The sequence below is a fragment of the Streptopelia decaocto genome (genome assembly GCF_964273445.1).
Source record: "Streptopelia decaocto genome assembly, chromosome: 2".
Taxonomy (NCBI): Eukaryota; Metazoa; Chordata; class Aves; order Columbiformes; family Columbidae; genus Streptopelia; species Streptopelia decaocto.
This window is the reverse complement of record NC_138655.1, coordinates 127,901,458-127,924,940: the sequence shown is the minus strand read 5'-3', so window position 1 is coordinate 127,924,940 and position 23,483 is coordinate 127,901,458. Positions and strand designations below refer to the sequence as shown.

The following is a 23,483-nucleotide window of genomic DNA, read 5'->3' as shown; positions in this document are numbered from 1 at the left end:
TGTTTCTAACTTTGCCAAACTAACTGCTTGTTCTAAAATTTTACATGCTGGCTGTCTGCCCTGAAGCCGTGGTGTTGGGATTTTTTTTGTTTTGTTTATAATTTCAGCCAACATCCTCCTCCAAGAAGGAGACCACAGAACATTTTGTTGGTTTGCCAAAATAGCATTCTGGCAGCCTTTACTCCAACTTAATCACCCTGTGCTTTGGAGTAGGAATTTAAAATTTGATCAGAGGTTGTGGGGGAGGAGAAACGAACCCCGGGAAGCCTAAGCTACAAGCCTTTGGGAGAAACATAAAAATAACGACAAAGTTTCCACATGCTTAACAGAGACTTTATGATTTCAGAAGCTAAAAGCTTCAAAGAGCGTGCCTCACTGAGTGTATTCGCTTTCCTCATGGCTCCCAACATGTACATGTGCATATAATGTCTTCAGAAAACAACTGACTGTGCTTCCTGCAAGTTCAGGGTTACCAGCAAACACATTAACAGCAAACAGTGCTACAGGCTGGGGTGGGTGGTAGAAGGAAATATCAGTCCTGCTCCGAGTCAGATCAGTCAGATCTCCGAGTCAAATACAGAGGAGACAAACTTAACCAGGACTCTCCTACAATTCCTTACCTCATCCATTATAAAACCTCAAAATGAACAAGGATCCTCCTGGGAAAAAACACCCTTCACTATATGACCTAAAATTAATTATGAGACTAGGTCCATCCTTTCTATTATATAGGGCAGGACATCCATAGGAAAAATGTTGAAGTATGTGATATTGTTCTCAAAGGTCAAACCACACATCTGCCACTATGGTTCCATGTTTCTGCATTTTCCAGCATTTGAGTGGTTGACTTTGCAATTTTAATAGTTTTTAGCGCAGGTAGTTTTGTGTCTAATTTCAAGGAATAAATGCAATGCCATAGAAACAGTGGTTTTATCAAAAGAGAGACAAACAATTTTTTAAAAGTAAGATTTCTCCCAGTAGTCCTACACTCTTAGGTAACATTAATGAGCTCCAAATCCCCAAGTAACCTAGAATGTCAATCAGATTTCAAAGAAAACAGAAAGGAGAACAGATCAACTAGTACTGTTTATGACTGTATGAAGTTACTACTGTGTTAAAATATAATGTCCAAGTTCTCAGAAAATCATTCACAGACTTGAGCTAATTCAAGCACGCAATTTTGTTACCGAAATGTGCATATATAAAAGGATCCCTCATACAATCAAAATAAGAATGCAAACACATACTGACCATTAAGCCTAGAGCCTGCAAGTAAATCTGAGTAGTTCTAGCAAAATCAACTCCAGTATTTATATTCATAAAGCCAAGAATGTACCTGCACTTTGCTAGACTACAGAGATGGTGAATGGTTAAGGTAATACCCGTGCAAATATACTACCACCTGCATTTCACAACAAGAGCTCTTGAAAAGCTTGGGTTTGCAAGACAATCTAGAAAACCAAGCAAATGAAAAAAGAAGACCACTTAGCACAAGTTTTTGGTTAATTGTGTGTGTACGAGAGTGCATCAAAACAAAAAGCAAATAATCATACAGCAAGTATTTAACAGTATAGATTTTTATTTATTTTCAAAATAATGGGGTTGGTTTAGATTTAAAATACTTCAGTAATTACCTAAAACAAATGTATACTTTGTTAGAACTTCTGGTAAGCGCTGTTCTTGAGTTGTGAAAATGTGTGGCAGAATACAAGAAAATATAAAATTAGGTTAGCAAAATACAGTAACGGAGCTTTACAAGAGGAACAGACATTCTATGTTATTTAACTAAGTCTATCAGGTAAACATGCTGTAACAGGTCTCCACTTAGAAACGCGTGCCTATACACTTAATCTGCAACCTGAATCCCAGGAAAAATTCACTACTGATCAACTGGAGGCTAGTAGGTCCAAGGAAGAAAAAAGTCCATCTCAAGCTGTGTTTCTGCATCGAACAAATATTCCCTTTTTCCATAAAGTATTTATTTTAAATGTTAATAGATCACCATATATCATAAAATCACTATACAGTATTCTCTTACTATTCAAGATTCACCTAAGATTGTAGCCATAATGTAAGTTATTTTATATGCAAACAGTTCAGTGTTTCATAAAAAAAATATTTATTTATTGCATCTAGTGAAAAAAAATTGATGGTTCTTAAAAAAGAAAAAAAAAAAAAAAGAAATCACTGTCTGGCTAATTGCCAAACAGTCCCTTCCTCTGGCTTGCTTTGTCAAGAACTATGAAAAAACCCTGGAGTTCGTTGTGATCTAGACAACCAAAGATGATGAGTCTGTACGGGATCAGTATGCACAGTGTTTGATTAAACCCACATACTTCTCAAACGAGCTACAAGGATAAAAAAAAAAAAAAAGGTGGTTCGTGATTGTGTCCATTTCCACAGGACAGCTCACAAGGTTTCCTCCTCACGTAAAAACTGGAAAACGACTGAGAAGTCTTTCAGGGCGTAGCCTTTTGCACACATCATCCTGTAGATCTGATGTGCCTGGGATCCCAAAGGAACTGGTGTCTTTGTGTTGGTGGCAGAAATCTGGGCCAAGCCAAGATCCTGTGGGGAGGGAGAGGCAGGAGGAAGAACAGGGCAGAGAGGAAGAACAGAAGAAAAGAAAAAGCAAAGAAGTCAGGGGAGAAACAGCAGGAATATAAATAACCATGTACATATTATACGTTATTTGGCTTCCATTGTGAAGAGAACTCTGCTGCCAACAAACACAATACTCCAGCCTTAAAATTTCAATCCTGGCAGAAGGAAGCCTTGTTTAGTTTTTCATTTTTAAAACAGTAATTGCTATTCAACAGAAAATCCCTAAACTTTTCAAGGCATGCAGTGTGCTTCTGGACAGGAGGAATTTTAACATTCCAAATCACTATATAACCTAGTAGCAAGACTCAAGACTCTTCTTCCTCACTTTGTTACGTCACCTCCAAAAATAAAATTCCCCTGGCTGTTCACTTAAGCATTTCACATAGGTTCTAATGGCATCGTTTTCTTGTTTGAGCAAGAGGATATCTTCCTTTCCAAAAACAGGTTAAAAATCGAGCAGGAGAGATTTGAATAACAACAAAATTGAAGCCACTTAGTCTACATACATTTACTGTACTGTGGCCAGTTAATAGCAAAATGAGAGGCATAGGCTACTCTGTGAATATGAATTGTTTGCAGCCTAACTGGAAGGATGTATTAAAGAATTTCTTAGGGGACTGTCCTGGGTCTGCTACAACTCAAAGTTCTCTTTAACAATTGAAGATAAAGGGATACAGAGAATAATTCTACCGCATTTTTAAACACTAAATCTGGGGGCAGGGAAAAAGGAGGGGAGGTTGCAAGAGGATTAATTTGAAACCTGTCCTCCAAGAGTCCTTGGTCAACTACAGCTACAGCTGAAATGAATAGGACACAACTCAAAGGCAAGTACCAGTTACTATGACCAGCCATAGTTAGCTGGAAATAGTGAGCTGCATGCATGCTGGACAGAAATGACAAGCGAGGTTGGACGATGTCTTGAATTCTAAGCTGAGTCAGACATGAAACCAATCAAAGGAAAAGCTGGTAAGGGTCTGGATATATAAAGAGATCTCTTGTTTAAGTATGAAAGTGATGCTTGCACTCAAGGTTGCCTTTATAAGGCCTTGCTAGAGAAATCAGTTTTCCAGTCCACATTTCAAGAAAGTTGCAAAAGAACTTCTCAAATGTTACTAGGAAGTGCCTGGATTTTCTGTCCATCTAGGACTATGACGGTTCATAGAATTTCTAGGGTTTTTTAAATTTTATTCTGTGTGTTTTGGTTTTTTTTGATAACAAATCTTTGATACAGAAGAACTGAGAGACTATAGCACTCCTGAGAGCACCTTTGGCTTCTCAGGGATGACTTACAAGACAGGTCTTTACTTCCTGTGTGTCTGGCTTTGAATTAGCACAAGGAAATTCAAGATCTTACTCTACTCTCTAAATGTCACTTCCATCTGTAAATCGGCTCTATAAAGGTCACTCTGATACAAATCAGAATTATAGTTACTCTTCCTATTACCCTTGAATGACTTCAAGATCTACGAAAATGGGAAAAACATACATATCAGATGTCACAGGATCCAAAATGTTCTTCATGTACATCACAGCAGATCATTCCTCTTTGTCTAGCAATTCTGTTGAAAGCCTGATGACCTGATAAATCTAGGAACAGTTACTTTAACCCAACTTACAATAAGATATTCCATGGCATATTCCCAGCCTCTTCTAAATCCTCTTTGTGAAACGTATCGACATATTAGCCAATTTATTCAACAAAGCTTAAATCATGTAATGGAATAGTAGAATGGCAAAATCATTTAACTCCAAACTACTGAAGGTGTTTGGTTTTGGTAGTGGTGATTGTGATCTATTTCTCTCTGAAGGGGCACTCACAGAAAACTCTGAACAGACTGCTAGCACAAATACAATTTCATAAAGCAGGTCTCTTCATTTTAATAATGAAACTCTGGCTCCAAGATGGCTGAAACATGAGACAACATCTCAATAATTAAATGGACAAGGACCTCTGACTCCTCTGACTCCAAAGTGAAGGAAGGAAGGTGTTTGGTTTTCTTTTTTATTTTTTTAAATTTCATTCTACAAACTAAAGCTTTGAAAGAAAAAAAACCCCACCAAAATGTAAGTAAAGCTGTGGAAAAATCAGTCTGCAGGGGTTTGGGTTGAAACCTTTCTACTTTCTGTGTTCCAAACAGCCTCGGGCAGAAAGAGGAGCACATAAGTAGTTTGCTTAGCAAGGAAGCAGATGCTAGAGGGCATGTCCAGTAGCACAGTTTAAGGTATCTGGAAGAGATTGTGTCCAAAATCTTAGAGGCTTATGTCACTATTCACATCTAATTAGGTCACTTGTATTTCCCTGAATTGCCCTCTTGAGCTTACGCTCCTAAGTTCTAGAGCAGTCATGCAAGAGGCACCTAAATGGCTTGCTGAACACTTGCCATACACACAAGGACTCCTGGATTAAGGCAGAATTGAAGAAGACAGTACATATAATCTCATTGAGTGGCTCAGCAGTGATAGTAGCTATAAAGAGGCTGAAGGCTAAGGAAAAGCCCCCTACACGACCCATTAATTCAGAGCAACAGTAAGAGGTTGGGTTCCCCTCCGTTCATGCACACATATTTCCCTGTAATCATAAATAATTTTTCACTGAGAAGAACGTTTGCTGGAAGCCCAGAGAGAAGCAACTGTACACACTTTACATGGAGTCTTATGTACCTTAGCCATCAGTGTTGTTCCAAAGCCACCTTGATAATTATTAGCAGATGGTACTCCTTCCATCACTCCAGGAACAGGGTTGTATGTGTCGCTTGACCAACAACGACCTGAGCTCATATTTAGGATTTTGGCCAACACCTTTGGGTCAAGGCCTAATCTGTCAAAGGTCAAGGAAGAGAAGTGTTAATGTCAAAATGCACGAGACATGGGTGACTTGTTTTATATCTTAGGACCCGACCGTCATTTCTCTCCCTTTATTATAAGTCATGAAAAATGACAGAGTATTGATATTGGGGGTAGGGACGCTGTATCTTAAATTAAAGAGCATCAATCCACCATTTAAGCAGTAGGTTTTCAGAGCTTTTTTCCTTTTGCACTAAATAAACCCCCTTCACCCAGCGATTTTGGAAGTACAAGCAAAATAAAGGTCCTCAGAGAAGAGCAGTTCCCTCATATTTCAATTACTAAAACGCATTGTCTGTTCTGCTGCCTTCTAGGTCACATACTTGTTCTTCATATCAAAACTATATTCTTTAAAGCTGAACAAGGCAAAAAATTCTCAAGCGTGACAGTGTGAAGGTACTTGTGCAATGTGTTCATACATGCACACTAGTGCATTTTTGATGTAAGCAAGATAATGCAAATGATCCTGCTCTAATAAGTGAACAAACACACTACAATTCTCAAAAAATATTACTATGGTATATAACTGCACATTCTTTGCTTTTCTATTATTAAATCTTCATTATACACTCTTGCTTATGAGGCAAGCCTGCCTCTCACTGTGACATATGTTATCTATTCTCAAACATACGTTATGGTTCTGGGTCAACTGTTGATAAGGTTACTGATCCTGATAAAACAAAGCTTGTCCAAGTAGAAACGTCATTTGTTCTATCACAGAGCGGATGGCATAAACTGCTGCTCAATGTGGACCCTGAAAGCACTTCAATACTAGATTCACATTTATGCTGCTATCAAGTTGCAAGCTAATTTTGCATGAATTGCCTTCATGCCAACAACGAGCAGCAGCAGTTTATCTGGCTCTGTACAAATATTCAGTCACGGTCACGAAAAAGAAGCAAGCAAGGGAATTATTTCCAATAATAATCCAAGATCAGAAAAGGATATTTTAAAAGGGATATATCACAACATACTTTGCCACGGACAAGCAAACAGGTTAAAAATAAAACACCTTTTCCACACAGTTCCAGCTGAGCTTTAACCTTTACAGAAGTCAAACATTAGCTCTTATACCACAGACTTCCTACAGATCTCCATAGCCATGGGGATCCCAACACTGATTCCAGGCCCTGCAGTGCTCAAGGTTTTAATTTGTAGATAAGTAAAGCTCATTACCAATGGAATAGTTGCTAAAATTTATGTTTGTTTATTCCAGTGGGCATTTTGGATTTTAAAAACTACATTAAAGACAGTGGGCCCTACAGCACGATTTCTGTTCCCACAACAGCATGTATCTCCTGCAGTTCTGCCCTCCTGATGCAGAGCAAGATCACTTGCTGTACTGCAGAGGTAGCTTTTTAGCACTGCTGCTCTGCGGTCTTATTTATAACTTGCTGCAGCAGCCCCTGGAGTTCAATGGAAAGTCCCCAGCTGGCCTGGATGGGATCGAGTTTTAATTCTCCTCTCTGTTTTTTTCCAACCCTCTGACTCAATTGAATGCTTTCAACTGCCATTTATTTAAAAAAAAAAAAAAAAGAAAAAGTATTTTCTAGCACCAATATGTTTTCACAGTTTTTTAATTGTACTTTTATCTTGTATAGTGCATCAAATCCTTAATGAAGAATCACTCTGAATAAATGTTTTTATTGTTGTCATGTAAAAAAATGCACTGGGAGCAGACAATGCCTGAGCTTTCAAATACACAGAAGCTGCTTTTTTGGCCAAAGCAAAACTCTTGGCTTGTTTGTTTCCTTGTCATTGTTACATCCAGATCAGTATATCTAGCAGTGTAGTGCCTGCTTGTGCTGTGTGTAGCTGCATGCAGAGGCCCGTAATTACAGCGGCGAGTAAACTGCAAGACAGAGAGCTTATTATTTCAAAATGCATATAACCCTCCCAAAGAATGCTCTTCTCAGTGTTCCAATGACCCTTCTGTGAAAGCATACTTTAAAAGATACATGTGTATTATACAGATGTAGAAAATATTGTCTGCACTAGATCTGGCACATTTTTGCTCTAGGAAAAGAAAAAGGACGATAGTGTCAGTTTAAATCCCCACTTCTTCAAACTTCGTTGCTCTTAAACACCATGCAGATTCTCTTCAGGAGACCTGAACCTATTTTTTTTTCTCCTTTGCAGCAAGTGTATCATTAATAAGAGCAAGTTAGAAGTGCTTTGCATTTCATCTTTCTGAGGATCCATCCACTGGTGCATATATAACTGACAGTTAAAATTAGACATATATTAAAATCAGTTACTGAGGAAGTCCTCTGTCTTCCACTGTGCCCAAAGCTTGTAATGGTCTGAAACCAGCTACAATATACAGTAATTGTCATTCAGTGAGAGTCTATCCTAGAAAGTCATGCTTCAGTGGAGAAGACTGAGTTTCCATTTGAAATCAACAAATTAATCCAAGACAGGTATCTGAAAGGGCAAGTTTAATAGGAAGCAGCTACTGGGCTCTCAACCATGATAAAATGTTATTGCTGTTTCCCTGTAAATTGGCTGGGAACATATGATACTCTCTGCATAAGAGCTCCATCGCTGTTCAAGAGATATACTGCTCAAGCTATCAAAATGATGACAGTCTGCCAGTCCCCGTAACAACTTGCCATTGGATGTGGTGAGAGCTTGTGCATGTGCATGTGAATTTACAATTACCAAAATGTTCTTCTCCCTTATAAGCAGAAAAGAAGTTAATGTATTAACTGTACTTATAATAGAGCAAAAACAATTGCTCCCCTCAAATCAATGCTTCTTCAATAACACTCCTAATGAACTGAACAGCAGAAACTCAGCAATGGACACACGAACAAAAAAAATGGTTAAAACACGATCCCTTCCAGCCACTGCTCAAAAATCAGGTTTTGCTGAGCTTTGATAAAGCAACATACTGAAATTTTTGTACACTCCTCCAAGAGTTCAGTCTGGAGCAGAGAAAAATTGAAATGGCATCTCACAAAAAAAAATACATCCTGGTCTCATTTTAAGGTACAACAACTGAAGTACCAAACTCTTGAGAATTTCCCATCTCAAGGTGCTTTGGATAAATACCATATGAAGTTGCTCACATTTAAGCAGAACCTCAGGACCCTTCTAACAGAGCTAAAAATGACTTTGCCATTGGCGTTTTAAACTAGATAGGTGTTTTCATAAGACTTAGCTATAGCCCCATGAAGACAGCAGAGCCACAGTGCTCTTGGAGGAATTATTTTTCAAGGCAATCTTTCTAAGATTTGCAGTGGGGACGTACCCAGGGTTAATCAACCCTCAGGCTGCAGCACACGCTCCTCCCTCTGCTGACTCTCCTTTCTGTTCGTGTCTTCCATGCACAGCCCAGGCGTCTTCACCGAAACCACAGACTAAAACTACGCTTAGACTTAGCATCAGAGGGCAAAGTTCTCTTACCGTCTTTTCACTTCGTAAATCTAAAAAAGCAAACAGGCACAAACCCCTATACAGTAAAACTGCCTGGGAAAGAACTGTATTTGCAGCTTTTGGCATAAATCTGGGTGCTGCCACAGTCCCTCCTTGTAGAGACGACTTTCTCTGCTGTTGAAAGTACAAAATTGATTTTGCACTGAGGTTATTGTCATTGAGCTCTTATTGCTCTCCTGGTCCCTTATATCCCAACCACATTAAGCAACCTTGTCCTGTCTTGTGTCACCACATAAGCCCTTCCCTGAGTCTGTGCCGGTAGTTTCTGAAGGGACCACAAACTGCCTGATAGGCAGCAACTTCCATCTGACCTAAACACAAACCAGGCACCAGCAATATTTCACTCCCAAGCTTTATTTTGCTAGTATTAGACATCGTTCCACTGGACCTCAAGACCCAGTAAAAGAAAGTTACTGACATTGAAATGATCAGTAAAAAGAAAAAGATAAATAGTTTATGGCTATGGACAGTATCAATTAATGTTTCTATTTCTTATTTGTGAAGTTTACATGTACTTTGTGTATTAGTTAGACACAGTAAGTCACTACAGTGTTTTTCAATATACATATTATCCATAAAACTGCATAGCAAAATCTACTCAAGATTTTCCTACTGATAAGTTGCACAATCATGCTAAGGAAAAAAAAAAGAAAATTCAAATAAAAACATGAATTTGATCCTAGAAAGTTTGCCACACTTTCTAACTTTTAGTAGCGACATTCATAAAGCATCAGGAAATTAACTGAAAAAAACCAAACCAAAACAAGCATTTCATTGGTCAGAACTCGGGATGATTTTTTTTAATGAGTTATGTAATCTAAACCAAATCACTTCCAGTGAAAATTGACATCTTCATTAGTAAATGAAGATGATTAGTAAATGAAGATGTTAAAGTAAAGTAGAAAAGCAAGTGGAATACAAATGCAGAAGTTACATAGCAATATTGCCAATTTTTCTGGGTGTTTATTGTGGCATTTTTGCTCATTAATGTCAGTTTTCCTTCCTCCTCACCCCATTCTATTTGCTACTTATGTTGAAGCTTGGAAAAACTCTACAATTTCAAATATAAAATAAATAAAACAATAGCAGAGGTACTTTAAAAATCTGAAATGAATAAAACAGTAACTCACTGCTTCAAAAAATGAAAATTTAGGCCGTATTCTTTATGAAAACATTAGAGAAGAAGCAGATTATTTATAGAATTAATATCATATCGTTTTGAAGACTAAGCTCAGCGCATATACTGGTTTCTGGAAGATGCTGTAATACAGCTTTCTAGTTACATCAAGTTAGTCAGCGATATTTTGAATAATTAATTATCCAAAGTCCTTAAAACTCAAGATTTAAATGATGTAGCAGAAACACATTGTATGACATGAAGATATTTTATATTCTATCTAAAAGTTAAGAACATGTCTAAGCTCCACAATTCCCATTATGGATTTTGTAGATTTCCAGTGTCCTTTGCCATTATCAGGTCAGAGTCAGACTTTCTTTACTAGATATGCATTAAACTAATAAATCAAGTTCAGCTTCCTACACTCTCCAGACTAGGCAGCCATACTATGCTTTGAGTCTTAGACTTGAAAAAACCCTAATAAATTTATTAATATAGCAAAACCTCTAATAATTAGAATTACAAAGGTTAACTTGTACATTAGAAATTTGTACACACCAAAAGTGGAAAGCTCTTTTTCTAGTTATAAGCAGAAATAATCTTCTCCAGGATTTAAAATTAAAATTAAAATAAATGCAAGGGGTCTAAATTACTTCATAAGGCTTTAAATTACAGCCTCTGTCTTAAACCTCATGCAGTTTGGGACTAAATGAGATTCTGCTCTTTGTATAATTCAGGTTACAATCAGCAGGTTTCTTCTACAGTAAGTACAGTTCCTTCTTGATTACCATGATGGTAGGGGAGGAAGGTTTGTATACTGCTGCCTTTACACTGGATTTTTGTCTTCAAATGCTTAATACAAATTCAGCTAAAATTTAAATTGGAAAAGGATAAAATGAAAAGAGAAAATGCTAAACACTTTCAAGCCACAGTGGCTGCAGACGTCAACTCATTCTGTCTTCCAAACCTCTTGATTTTATTTTATATTCAATTCTAACTCTAATCACTCTTACAAATGTAGATAAAAATATAATGAAAAATCAGTTGCATATACTTTAATAAGCGAACCATGACTCCAACCAGAACCTGATGAAAGCTTTACACTACTTGGATAACAATAGTTGTATACAATACTACTGTTTTTATTATGGCTTGATGCAGACATGCTTCAGTATCTAGCAGACTCTCAATTTTAAAATGTAAATGGTACAGGATATTGATAAACCAATTAGCACTGATGCAAAGCAAATTCCTCTTTTATCTCAATTACAACATGACAACTTAATAGGTCAAGATAGTCTAACATCTGAGACAAGGGCAATTCAATAAAACAACTGCATCTTGATATGGTAATTAAGAGGAAATGTGAATCCATTACCTTGCCTCGAGTGCGCACATGTAGGCATCCTTTTTTATTTATTTATTTGATGCCCTCTTGCTGTTTTTATAGTGTATCAAATCCACATAAGCACATGGACTAAAGCCCAGCTGATAACTGAGCATCTACAATATCTGTAGTTTTAGCAGGTGAATTTTAAGCACGCAACTGTGCACATAAATAATTCACGAAGAGCCCTTAAAAGATACACAACTGCAAGATAATCTCTTCAAACATAGGACTTCTCTGCGCGTAGACTTGCAAACAATTTTGATCTTACTAAGAAAATTTTTGAAGGTTCAAATACTGTGATACTGAACTGGTACTTGCATGCGCTTTATTGGAAAACGAAACAAAATCTCAAAGACCACAGCAAAATAAATAGGTTAGAATTGGAAAGGAAAAATAATTTTGTTTGAATATGCTGCCACTTACAAGTCAGATGCATCACCTGCTAGAAAAGAAATAGTATTCTTAGCATTGACAAGAGTGTAGAGGAGCATACTCCAGCTTTTTGACAAAACAGGAGTTTGGCATTTAGACAAACAGCAGTGATAAAATCAGTCAGGAAGGCAGATGTTTTCTTATGGTTTGATCTTAATTTGATATATACATTATACTAGAAGTTTTACTTTAAAATATATTTTGGAACAACTTAAAGTAAGCAAAGCCAACAGGAGCCATATGGGAGTATAACACTCTGAATACACTGTACATTAGCTTAGAATACAAATAAGAAGTTACCTCTATATTACCTCTGCATGTTTATAATGCGAGACAAACATTATTGTACATTACACTACAGCAGAACAAATAAACGCTAACCTTCAGATGCAGAATGCAAGCATCTACAAAACCAATACAAGGGAATAATCCTGTTCTGAAGGGCCCTACTTTAGTTAAATAATCCCTGTAGCATGTCAATGGCTTCACAAGCGAATTGCTGGCACGAGTTTATCTATGCTACCTAATCACCATTGTCTCAGCGAAAGTCAAATGTAAAACATGAAAACTGTTAATGCAGAAAAAAATGCTTAAATCCAATGCAAAAATCAAACAAACCTGATTCCAAGATTCATAGTCTCGGCAGTTCCAATCATACTGATGGCCAGGAGCATGTTGTTACAGATCTTTGCAGCCTGAAAGTAAGTTAAACTGTCAATTAGTTTCTGCATTTTCATAGAGCTAATATGGAGGAATCTTCTTTAACTAGGTCCAGGACAATGTTCCAACAGCTCTCTTCTAAAGGTAGGTTCCTTCAGAGATCAGGAAATATTTTTTACCTTAGTATAGTATCTCAGTTAGTATACATGGCATGTAAGGGCTCTTTGTCCTTCAGAACATTTAGTAAATCTAAATTTAGAAGAAACAAAATTAAAATCTGTGTTCTCTAAGAAGTATAATCTCAACAAGCCAATGTGGACAAGCACCAGGTCAGATGTTTTGACACTAAACTATACAACATGCTAGAGAGTTATTTTATAAACACATGGTTAAAGACAAGTAAACAAGCAAACAAGTACGAAGATATATTATAATGCATTCAGTTCTGGAATAAAAGAGTAGGTACCATTAAAGAAAAACAAAGCAACAAAAAGAAAAGACTGAGATAACTAGTAATCTCTCAGGAAGCATTACCTGGCCGGTTCCGACCTCTCCACAGTAGACTATGTTAGAACCCATGCATGTCAGCAACTCTTTGGCAGCATCAAATTCTTGTTCCACTCCACCAACCATGAAAGTAAGGTTTGCAGCTCGAGCAGCTCCAACACCTGAATCAAGACAACGCTGGATTTAAAATCACTATTTTAAAAAAAGCTTCAGAACTTTATCTTATCAGTAAGGGTCTGATGATGTAAAATTCTTGTGCTTAATGATGGACCTCTCTAAGCCTATGTAAAAATAAATCTATAGTCCCACTACTTACCGGATCAGAGATCTTAATTCTCAAACATTTCATGAAGATAAAATCACTTTCAGGTGTACTGGCAGATAAACAATTCACAAGACTTAAAGAAAACTGACAATATCACTCTTTATAGTTTCATATGATTTCAACAATCAACCTTTCCTGCATCTTTGCACCACACAAAATTCACTGTATCTGAATTACTAAATAAAGTTTGTTTTGTCAAACTACTTTTCGCATATGACTATTAACGAACTACTGCTCAAAGTTAACTCTGCTTTTGTCAGTTTTTCCAAACCTCACCTAATTTTTATGAATGCTTCCTGATTTTCATGTAACTGAACATCTAAAAGACGTAAACATATAGAACCAAGCCTTCTAAATCTCAAGTTTATTATATTTCTAATCTGAAGCAAAATTCCAGTTAATTTGAGAAACTTTGTGTTAGTTTCCTACACATAAACTGAACACATATACAACAACATAAAGAACTATGTAAAAACCAATGTCAAATGATATATACACACACACAAATACACTATTCCCTGTTTTATTCCTATAACAACCTACTTTCAAATTAAATGTGCTCAACTTGGTACAGCGTTCTGAAAAACAGAAAGCCCATGTGAAACAGTTTGTTCTTCCTCCACGTGGTGCACCATTCTGTTTCTACAGTAAGTCAGGCTGCTCTCCAGCCATGCTTCACAGTTCTTTGCCACCAATTAGCTACCATAATAAACATTAATAAAAGTTTTTATTGAAATATTTTCTAGAGAGTAACTGGAACTGTCTTCACTGAGCTAGATGTTCTATAGCCACAAATGAAAATGCATTCTTAAAAAGCTTTTCAGCTGAAGATACAGTGCTTTTAAAAACAAAACAAAATGATCAATCTACCCTCCAATAACAAAAAAGTTATTCAGTTTGAAGTATATCACACTCAAACACGTCATTTCTTCTTTCCTTGTTCCCCACTAATAAAGGAAACGCGGCAATAAATAACAATAGAAAGAGAAAAAAATAAGACCATAACTACACAATCCTGGCAACCAAGTGCACAAAAAGTTCTGATAAAGTGGGCAACCATAGGAGGCTAATCAGAGCTTCTCTCAACTTAAATCCTTAAGCCCATATAAGTGCTGTGTCACAGGTCAGTATCAGACTTCCTTTCCAACATCAAGGACAGCTACACTGCAGCTCCCCACACTGAAGAATTTGAAGAATTTTTGTTTGCTTTCTCATAAAAACTTCAGTGGATGCACTGTCTCTGTGTGACTATGTCTACAAATGCCCCTTTCTGTATCTGTCAAGTATTTATTTCCCCCATCTTGGCACCCAAGATGCACCATCTTTAGCAGTCACTGAAGTATTTCAGACTTGATACATCAAGGTCTCAAAAAAAAATAGTTAATACCTACCAATTATGTGAATATAAGCAACAGAGGAGAGAGGCTCCCACTGATTAAGTGGCTGATAAACCTATACTACAGCTAGAATCACAGGGTTGTTGGGGTTAGAAGGGACCTCTCAAGATCATGTAGTTTGACCCCCCTGCTCAAGGAGGGACAGCTGGAGCAGGTTGCCCAGGATGGTGTCCAGCTGGCTTTTGAATATCTTCAAGAATGGAAACTCCAGAGCCTCTCTAGGTAATCTCTTCCAGTACTTGGCTACCTCACAGTAAAAATTGTTTTCTCGTGTTTCAGATGGAATTTTATGCATTTTAATCTGTGCCCACTGCCTCCTGTCCTGTTACTGGCACTACTGAGAAGAGTCTGGCTCCCTCTTCTTCATCCTCTCCCATCAGGTTTTTGTACACATTGATAAGATCTCTCCCGAGCCTTCTCTTTGTGCTAAACAGTCTCAGCTCTCTCAGTCTCTCCCCATATGAAAGATGCTCCAGTCCCTTCGTCATCACTGTAGCTCTTAGCTGGACTCACTACAGTAAACCCGTATCCTTCTTGTGCTGGTGACCCCAGAACTGGAGCATCTGGGAGAACTCAGATCCACAGCTTCAAAAAAATCAGTCTATATACAATGCTGCTGCTCCTAGAGCAACACTGTTGAGGAACCGAAGTAGCTACAGTGGTAAAGATCTTCCTGTTCCGGTTTTGAGAGACACCCTGTTTGCAGCCAGTCCTTAATCCCACTTGAACAACTCCTCCCTGGGCAACTCACAAGAACTGGGCTAAAAGTAAAGCATAGATTTAGAGCTAACACAAACCAGTCATTGTCATCTTGTTGGCTACAGGTTTACTATGTACATGACCACAAAGATTGCTACATTAATAAACACAATGATTTTCATTCCATTCCTCTAGCTATTTTTATTCAAACCACATAATGGCCTTTACCACTAATCCTGTGATCTGACCTGCAGCAAATTAAGTAGACAATTTAAGTCAAAGCTTACAAACAAAATCCAGTACTATCCATCATAGGTCAATAGCCTTGTATCTAGATTACAGACTGCTAAATAGCTTCAGAGAGTCATTTATTAGAGCAAAATTAATGCTGACAATAGTTTTCAGCTGGTTAATCTTCTGACAGCTGCACTCTCTCACTTGTTCAAACACTTACATTTCAAGTAGAAAAAATAAATTAGTTAAGTAGAAAAAAAAGAGCAATTTATTGTATAATGCAGAAAGCTTGGAAAATTCTCTTTTTAAAAACAAAAAACCTGTTTACTCCATGGAAAATTTTATCATCCAGGGTCTTTGCCGACTATCAGCTATTTTATCAGAATTAAACAAGCAATGCAGCAAGTCTATAACACTGGCAATTAAAAAAAAATGGCATGGAGCCTAGGAGCACAAGAACTGTAACTTCAGCTAAAAATAGAAATAAAAAATCATTAGACAAGAATTCACAGCTTTATTTCACAATCACAGATTCCATACCAACAACACAGGCTGGTAAAGTATTATCGGCTTCTAACACCACTAAAGAGAGCAAGGGAGAAAGCCGAGCAGCTAACGTAATTTTAAAAAGCTAATGATTATTTTTTATCTTCTGATTTTTTAAAGACCTCTTAACACCTAAAATAGTGGCTTATGTACCACTGCTGATCAGTGTCAAAAGTCCGTCAGAATCTACTACTTCTTTCTAAAATACAAAAAGCTTCTTCTCATCCTGAGGGAATGGTCTTCTGAGAAACTGCATTTGTGACTGGCATGTGTACGATTTCTTCCTCTGCAAAGCAAGGCTGCTGGAGCCCGTGGCTGCAGTCCTACACTCAGCTTCTCTAGGATGATCCATGCCCCAACAGCTGTGTGCAGAATCCTTAAAGGAGGTCACACCAGCAACCCCCTCAGAGTAGCTCAGCACCAACTCAGCAGGTCATTATGCCATCAGAGTTTTTCCCAGAGATATAAACTGACGGGACCAGGTTAGCAAATAAATAGGCTAAGTGGTCTAGCTAGTGACGGGGCATGCAAAAAATGAATCCAGGAAAAGCATGGTGCGAACTTATAGAGTAGCACTGCAGTATGGCATACCCACTTGGAGATGGGTTTCCCACTTGGGTACTAGAAGGTTTTAGACTAAGATCTGAAAAATTAATTTCTTTTATCAGAAGATGTACATAAAGAACTGCTCTTCAAAGCATCATGTCATATCTGGCTGAGCTACCTGTGGGGCAAAGATTAGTTAAATCCACATGATTCTTACTTTGATTTCCAATGAATTGCTCAGTGAAACTGTTGCAGAGCATCAAAATTTCAAAATTTTAGATGGAAATGTGAATGGAGGCTTAGGAGCTCTCATATAACAAGAGCAACTGGTTGTAGCCATCCTGGGACAGTTTGGAGACAACCTCAAGTTTCAGCCTCCAGGCCTGGCAGCCTAGTTCAGTAGCCACCCTGTTCATCCATATTCACTTTCCAAGGCTTATTACAACAGCATCTAACGTCTTTGAAAAAGTCTTGTAATTTGCCACTGATGTTTCCAGTTAAAAAAAAGAAAAAGAAGAAAAAAATCTTACCTCTATAGCTACATCAATAAAAGCAGTGTGGTTTCAACCAGTTTGCTTATTAAGAAGACAATTTGCTAGATAAAATATGTTAACGTAAAGATGCTACGTGAAAGTATCTACTTTTGGTTTCAATTTTATTACATGGCCATAAGAAGCAAGAGTGCAGATGAGTTAAAAAGAAGTCATATTATAAGGTTACGCATTAGAGCACCATCAGTGGTTATCACCACCAATGGTGATGCTGGAAACAGTCACACTGCTGAAAACGCAGAGCACCCCAAGCAAATCCCTGTGCCAAAATATTTAAATCACTGTTGCGTTGCAACTGTAGATAAAAAAAACAATTGTTTCTGACAAAGTTGAGAAGAAAAACTGAAACAACGTGAATACGGCTGCTTCAGAGACTCCAAAGGACAAGCTGGAGATGAGGGCTATAACAACAAGATGCTTAGGCAAAAAAACCCATCTATTTTGTCATTTTTCTATTCAACATGTAGTCCACTGTGCAATTTTAACAACTAATCTAAACTGGATGAAAAAATAAGCAAGAAAAACAGTGCTAGAGTTTTAATCCTCTCCTGTTTTACAATATTGCACCCTGAAGCATAAGCATTGAGGCTTTGCCTGCAACGCTTTGGGAAGTGCAAGGGAACACTGGCCCTCTACTCCGATATTTTTGCACAAACGCAGTTTAAGTGGCTGTAGTTGCCTCCAACAAGCAGTTTCTTCTCATTGTTGCTCTCTTTCAGATAGGCTGAACTTGAGAGCCTGAATCTGTGTATCTTGTGTGTGTGTGTGTTTTCAAGGACTAAGCCGTTCTCTTTAAGTACCTGCCAGCTCACACAAAATACTTTTGCAACTCACAAGAAGTTAAACCAAGATACACAAGGAAAGATTAACTGAAAAGGTTATTATTGTTTTGCTACACATATAAATCCAAAGCAAGTAAAAAGGCATGTATAGGCAAAATCAGCTACAAAGCCCTACTGGAAATAAAAGCAGAATATTTAAAATCATACTATAAATTTAAAATAACCACAGGAAGACTAGTTATTTCTAAAAATATAAATAGGGTATCATTTTTTCTACTTGCTACATAGGCAACGTCTGCCATCCTCAATCTATTTCCAGGGAACAAGTAAATGGGACAGTCTCAGAAAAAAACCCTCGCAACACACCACCACTCAAAGGGCTTGTGTTTCTCCCTATTATAAAAATCAGCATCAAAGCTAGACCTATGAAGCTATTCTGCTGCTGTATAACTAAAACACAGTAAATCACTTAATTTGCTCAAAAGAACTTAAATGTTTTAACCAGTCTGCCATCAGAGGAGATAAAGAAGAGGGCCGATGGGACCGGGCTGCAATGTGAGCCGTCTTTAAAATGCAATTGTTCTAATCATTTTCTACAGATGCAGCCTCACAAGGGGCTGCTGTCACAGGGACCATTTACGACTTGTTATGGTGTCTCTATTGTTTACCAGCGACACTCGCTAAAAAGGCGACAGCTGGGACGGAAAGCTGCTCCTCAACGAACAATATAATCCCGTGAAAGTAATCAACAAATTTAAGGGTGTTAATTAACTTTACACTTTATCATGTTCAATTAGTTGTCCTTTCTCGAAAAGATTGCCGTGCACAATCGGTTTAGAGCGTGCCATGTTTGATTTGTAAGTGATCACTGCTTCTGTTGCAAAGTCCATGTCAGATGTTCTCTTGGGTTTTGGTGACACAGATGAATGGCTCCGCACATGTTAGGGGGTGATCTGGTTTAACATAAACCAGCATAACATAACCCCTTGTTAACGTATCGCTGGCCTTTCCAGATCAAGGACAGAAACGCCCGCGGACGCAGACATACATGCAGAAAACCCCTGCAGCAGCGCCACAGACCACGAGTCAAAGTTTCTTTTTTGCTGAAACGCAAAGACACACAAAAAAGGGCAATTTTTCATCATTATATCTCAAAGCAAGACTTGTCTTTTAGGGGCACGCTTGGGATCATTTCTTCCCAGCAAGATCCCTAGTTCTGCCACATTATGCACGATGCAGAAGCGCCTTCGTACATTTTACATCACGCAAGCCGCCTTTCTTAATGGCAGCTGAGCAAGCGCAGGGTAGATGCACTAAGTTCTTGTGTATATCAAAATCTGTGGTGACTTCTAAATGCCTATACTGTGTTTATAATAGCAGGGATTCTAGAAGAAATTTGAATTAATCTGTTACTAAAATTTGCTGGTTTCTGTTTAAAGTGCCCGTTCCTGCTTGTTAAAGGGACATGGCAAAGCTTGTGATGAAGCGACAACGTACTTGGAAGTGCACCTTAATGAAAGTCATTGCTGTTTCTCTCTTCTGATAAATAGAGCTTTGCATCACCATACCTCATAAACTAGTGATGTTTGAACAAAAATGGAAACAGAGGTTCAGGTCAGTGCTTTGAAGATTTATACAACGAGCACTCAGTATTACTCCAGACAAAAGCATCCTTAAGGAAGTAGAAGCATCTCTTTTACAGAATAATCCAATTATGCAATTTGTTAAATTATGGCTGTGCAAAGAAAAAAGCCTAGTGGATTTTTATTCTGCAGCAATAGGCAAATTAAATACACATTATCATCATTATTTAAGCACTTACACTGTACATAAAAGCAAACTGCAAAAAAACCCGCCCACAAAACAAAACAAAATAAAAATGTAAAGAAAGCCCAATGGAAAAGTTGTTAACTCTGAAAGCTAATAATGGACTAGGTTAAATATTTAAGAGGAAATTATAGACTATATCAGAAATAGCTGAAACCACAAAACAAAGCAGTAGAAAACATTAGTTTTCTGCTAGGAAGAAGATCTGCAGGGAGAAGGCGAGCGGTCGATAGATCCTTAAATTGGACGCAATAGCTGTTCTTCTATCCCAAGTTGGCAGCTGCTACATTTGCAGACCTGGTTCATTATTTACCCATAATGACCATCAAGCTCCAGTCAAAGTCAGATCACAACAACTGTCAGCAGCTCTTTTAATTAGCCTTGTTTGAATTCAGATAAATATCACAATGGCTCAGCTTCTGCTGAAAAAGCAACAGCAGACTGCAAGGAATAAGCGGCTCTGACTTCCTAATAAACAGTATTGGGAAAAAGTCTGGAGAACAAACTTTATTTTATTTTAATTGAGGAAGCGATGGTGATGTGCACATTATTATTTTTCCTTCACGCGACATTCATATCACAAACTACAACTCCTGTTTATGAGCAAATTTGTGCATCTCAAATGCCAACCCAAAGTGTTACTCCTCAATCTAAAAGATAAACTTTAAGAGATGGTTTACAGGTACTAATTAAATCTCTAACCTCTGTGAAATCGTACATTTTGAAAAACTGAATCAGAATTAAGGAATGCACATATTAACAGGATTATCCTCTCTCCTAATTTATCTCCTTCTGTTTGTTTATCCTCAGGGAACATAATCTTCTGTTGCATCAAGCCACTCTCATTCTCCCTGTGTCAGCAGCAGAATAATAATTCCCTCCTCCTCCTCCACCCCCGCCTCCCCCAAGCACAGGCAAGAACGAAGACGAGTTGTTCAGACTGTGTGCATCAGCATTAATGCTCCACACAGCTATTTTCCTAGCAGTAGCAGAGACTGAAAGAAAGATGCAAGAGGGCTGTGCAATATGCTACCTGTTCTGGACAGCCCAGCATGAGAGGGAGTAATTAAACGGATTTTTTTTTTTTCCTCCTAGAATAACATGAAAGCAGAAAATGCAGCTAGAGAATGCTTTAATAGCCTTTATTTAGCACTTCCCTTGCTGTCACGGTTGGGTCCCTATTTTGGTAGGTGCTGTCCGAAGACAAAAGACAGCATCAAACTCTCCAGTCCCGTATGGCAATCTGAGAAGTGTTGCTGAACATGCCAGGATCCTCGGGGACCTCAAGAAGAACATGCTTAGGGATTTACACCAACCATGAGGAGACGTATATAAACAATAGTTACATGCATGTGTTATAGCAGCAGAGGATATCTCTTTTGGGCACAGAAAAAATTGTGTAAACATCATCAGATACTGAAGGTAGAAGGTACTGTAGAGGGAAGGATATAGAACCAATTAGACAAACTAGGCAAAATGGTAATGAGAAGCTTTATGCTTTTAACGGAAGCACTGAGTGGAATTCCATAGGGATTAGTACTTGAACTTGGCCATGGATGCCAGAATAAAAAACCTTCAATTTGATTTAGATGTATAATAGAAGGATGCCAAAAACCATAAAAGAATATGCCCCTTTCAATAAATCATGCAATAACTAGTAGAAGCTGTTATTAAAGCAGTTTAATATGAAGGGAATGCACGAGGAAAATTTTACAAGACGGTATTAAGAAGCATCCGATGCCTCCAAAAATATTAGCCAAAGAAAATAAGTTGCAAAAGGCAAATACACACAGAAGACACTTGAACTGTTTCAACAGAAGAAGCAGCTGAAAGACCTGATGAGATCGTTCTGTCTGCGGCAGTTTTTTTTTAAAGCATTACATTTAGTTCTAGTCATTGTAATGTCAAAGAGAAATATCAAAGCACCTGAAAAGTTACCAAGCAAAAAGGTTAACAGCATTGCAATAAGAAAAGAAATAAAATACGATTGATTAAATTATTTCCTTATTTTAATACCCAAAATATTGTATCAAAAAACATTTTAAAGCGGTAGTTCACACCAGTCATCTCACCCCTCACTACAAGAAAGATACTGAAGTGCTGGAAAGAGTTCAGAGAAGGGCAACAAAGCTGGTGAGGGGCCTGGAGCACAAGTCTGATGAGAAGTGGTTGAGGGAACTGGGGCTGTTCAGCCTGGAGAAAAGGAGGCTGAGGGGAGACCTTATCGCTGTCTACAACTACCTGAAAGGAGGTTGTAGCATGGAGGGTGTTGGTCTCTTCTTCCAAGTAGTAAGTGATAGGACAAGGGGAAATGGCTTCAAGTTGCACCAGGGGAGATTTAGATTGGATATTAGGAAAATTTTTTTTCATGGAAAGAGTTGTCAGGCTTTGGAACAGGCTGCCCAGGTAAGTGGTTGAATCATCATCCCTGGAGGTATTTAAAAGATGTGTAGATGTGTGCCTAGGAACATGGTTCAGTTGTAGACTTGACAGTGGTTAATGGTTGGACTTGATGATCTTAAATGTCCTGATCCATTCCATTCCATTCCATTCCATTCCATTCCATTCCATTCCATTCCATTCCATTCCCTCCCTTTAATCCACACTTCACGCTAAACAACAGAAAAATACCTTAGGTTTTCTTGCTGGAGTACCAGATTTAGCTACTCCTTTATCCATCCCTAATATTTAGGTACATGGTCTAAATCTCATTTGGGTCTGCAGACCTACACAAAAGTATTAAAACTTAACAACAAAGATTGCGATATTTACAGCCTTGGACAGCGAAACTAACTGCACAGAGCTTAGCACAGTTCAGAAAAAGTATGTCAGTTTTTATCTGAACATTAGTATGAAGGCTGGACAGCCAGTGAAGAATGGGAGCAGTATATCCCATCTATCCAAGATGGCAAGTTTTCAAAGCAGACTTAATGTCCGTCCAAATGTAAAAGCACATGGCACTAAGCTATATAGGTAACCATAGCTAGGTTCTGAGTAAGCACTACATCCAATACAAGAGAAACATCAAATACAAGAGAAACAAAGAAAATAACCCATCTCCTCCTTGCCCAGCACTACCATTTGAATTTCTCGTCTTTTAGAAGTCCAAAAATGAAACATGAACATGAACACAGCTTTTCAACTACATGGACCAGTGTTAACCCTCACACGACTAAAATTCAGCAGACAAGCTCTCGCACAATTACCATCTTGTCCAGAGAAAGCTTCAAGTCCTAGAAATAAAACTTAATCTCAATCACATAGTGCAAAAACAAGAATAGCTTTTGTCTAGTGTTAGAAAGGTGACAGAGTTGCATATTTAACACCCACTGAGGCCATCATCCTCCTACTTTCTTCAGAAGCTTCCACTCTGTGCAGAAGAACAGCAACCAGCAAATAGACTGTTATGGGACTATAGGAGAAAAAGCTCAAAGGGATGAACATTCATAACATCTCCTTTGAAAAATAAAAGATAAAATCCCAGAAGAACTATTCTGTCTACCCTAACTAGAATCTACACAATATCAAAATGAACAACAACATCAAAACCCCCAAAAGCCTAACATTTGTGCAGGATAGCAAAA

At 37.9% G+C, this 23,483-nt stretch overlaps 1 protein-coding gene across 1 annotated transcript in view; it reads right to left on the bottom strand.

Moving 5' to 3' along the window:
* Positions 1–1,559: 1,559 nt before the first annotated feature.
* Positions 1,560–23,483, bottom strand: part of HIBADH (3-hydroxyisobutyrate dehydrogenase) — an 82,375-nt gene continuing 60,451 nt past the window's right edge. The window contains exons 5-8 of the mRNA XM_082046244.1: positions 13,020–13,153; positions 12,444–12,520; positions 5,266–5,422; positions 1,560–2,568 (exon numbers count right to left, since the gene is read on the bottom strand). Coding sequence (XP_081902370.1) covers positions 2,410–2,568; positions 5,266–5,422; positions 12,444–12,520; positions 13,020–13,153 — 527 coding nt within the window. The 3' untranslated portion in view covers positions 1,560–2,409. The remainder of the gene's footprint in view (positions 2,569–5,265; positions 5,423–12,443; positions 12,521–13,019; positions 13,154–23,483) is intronic.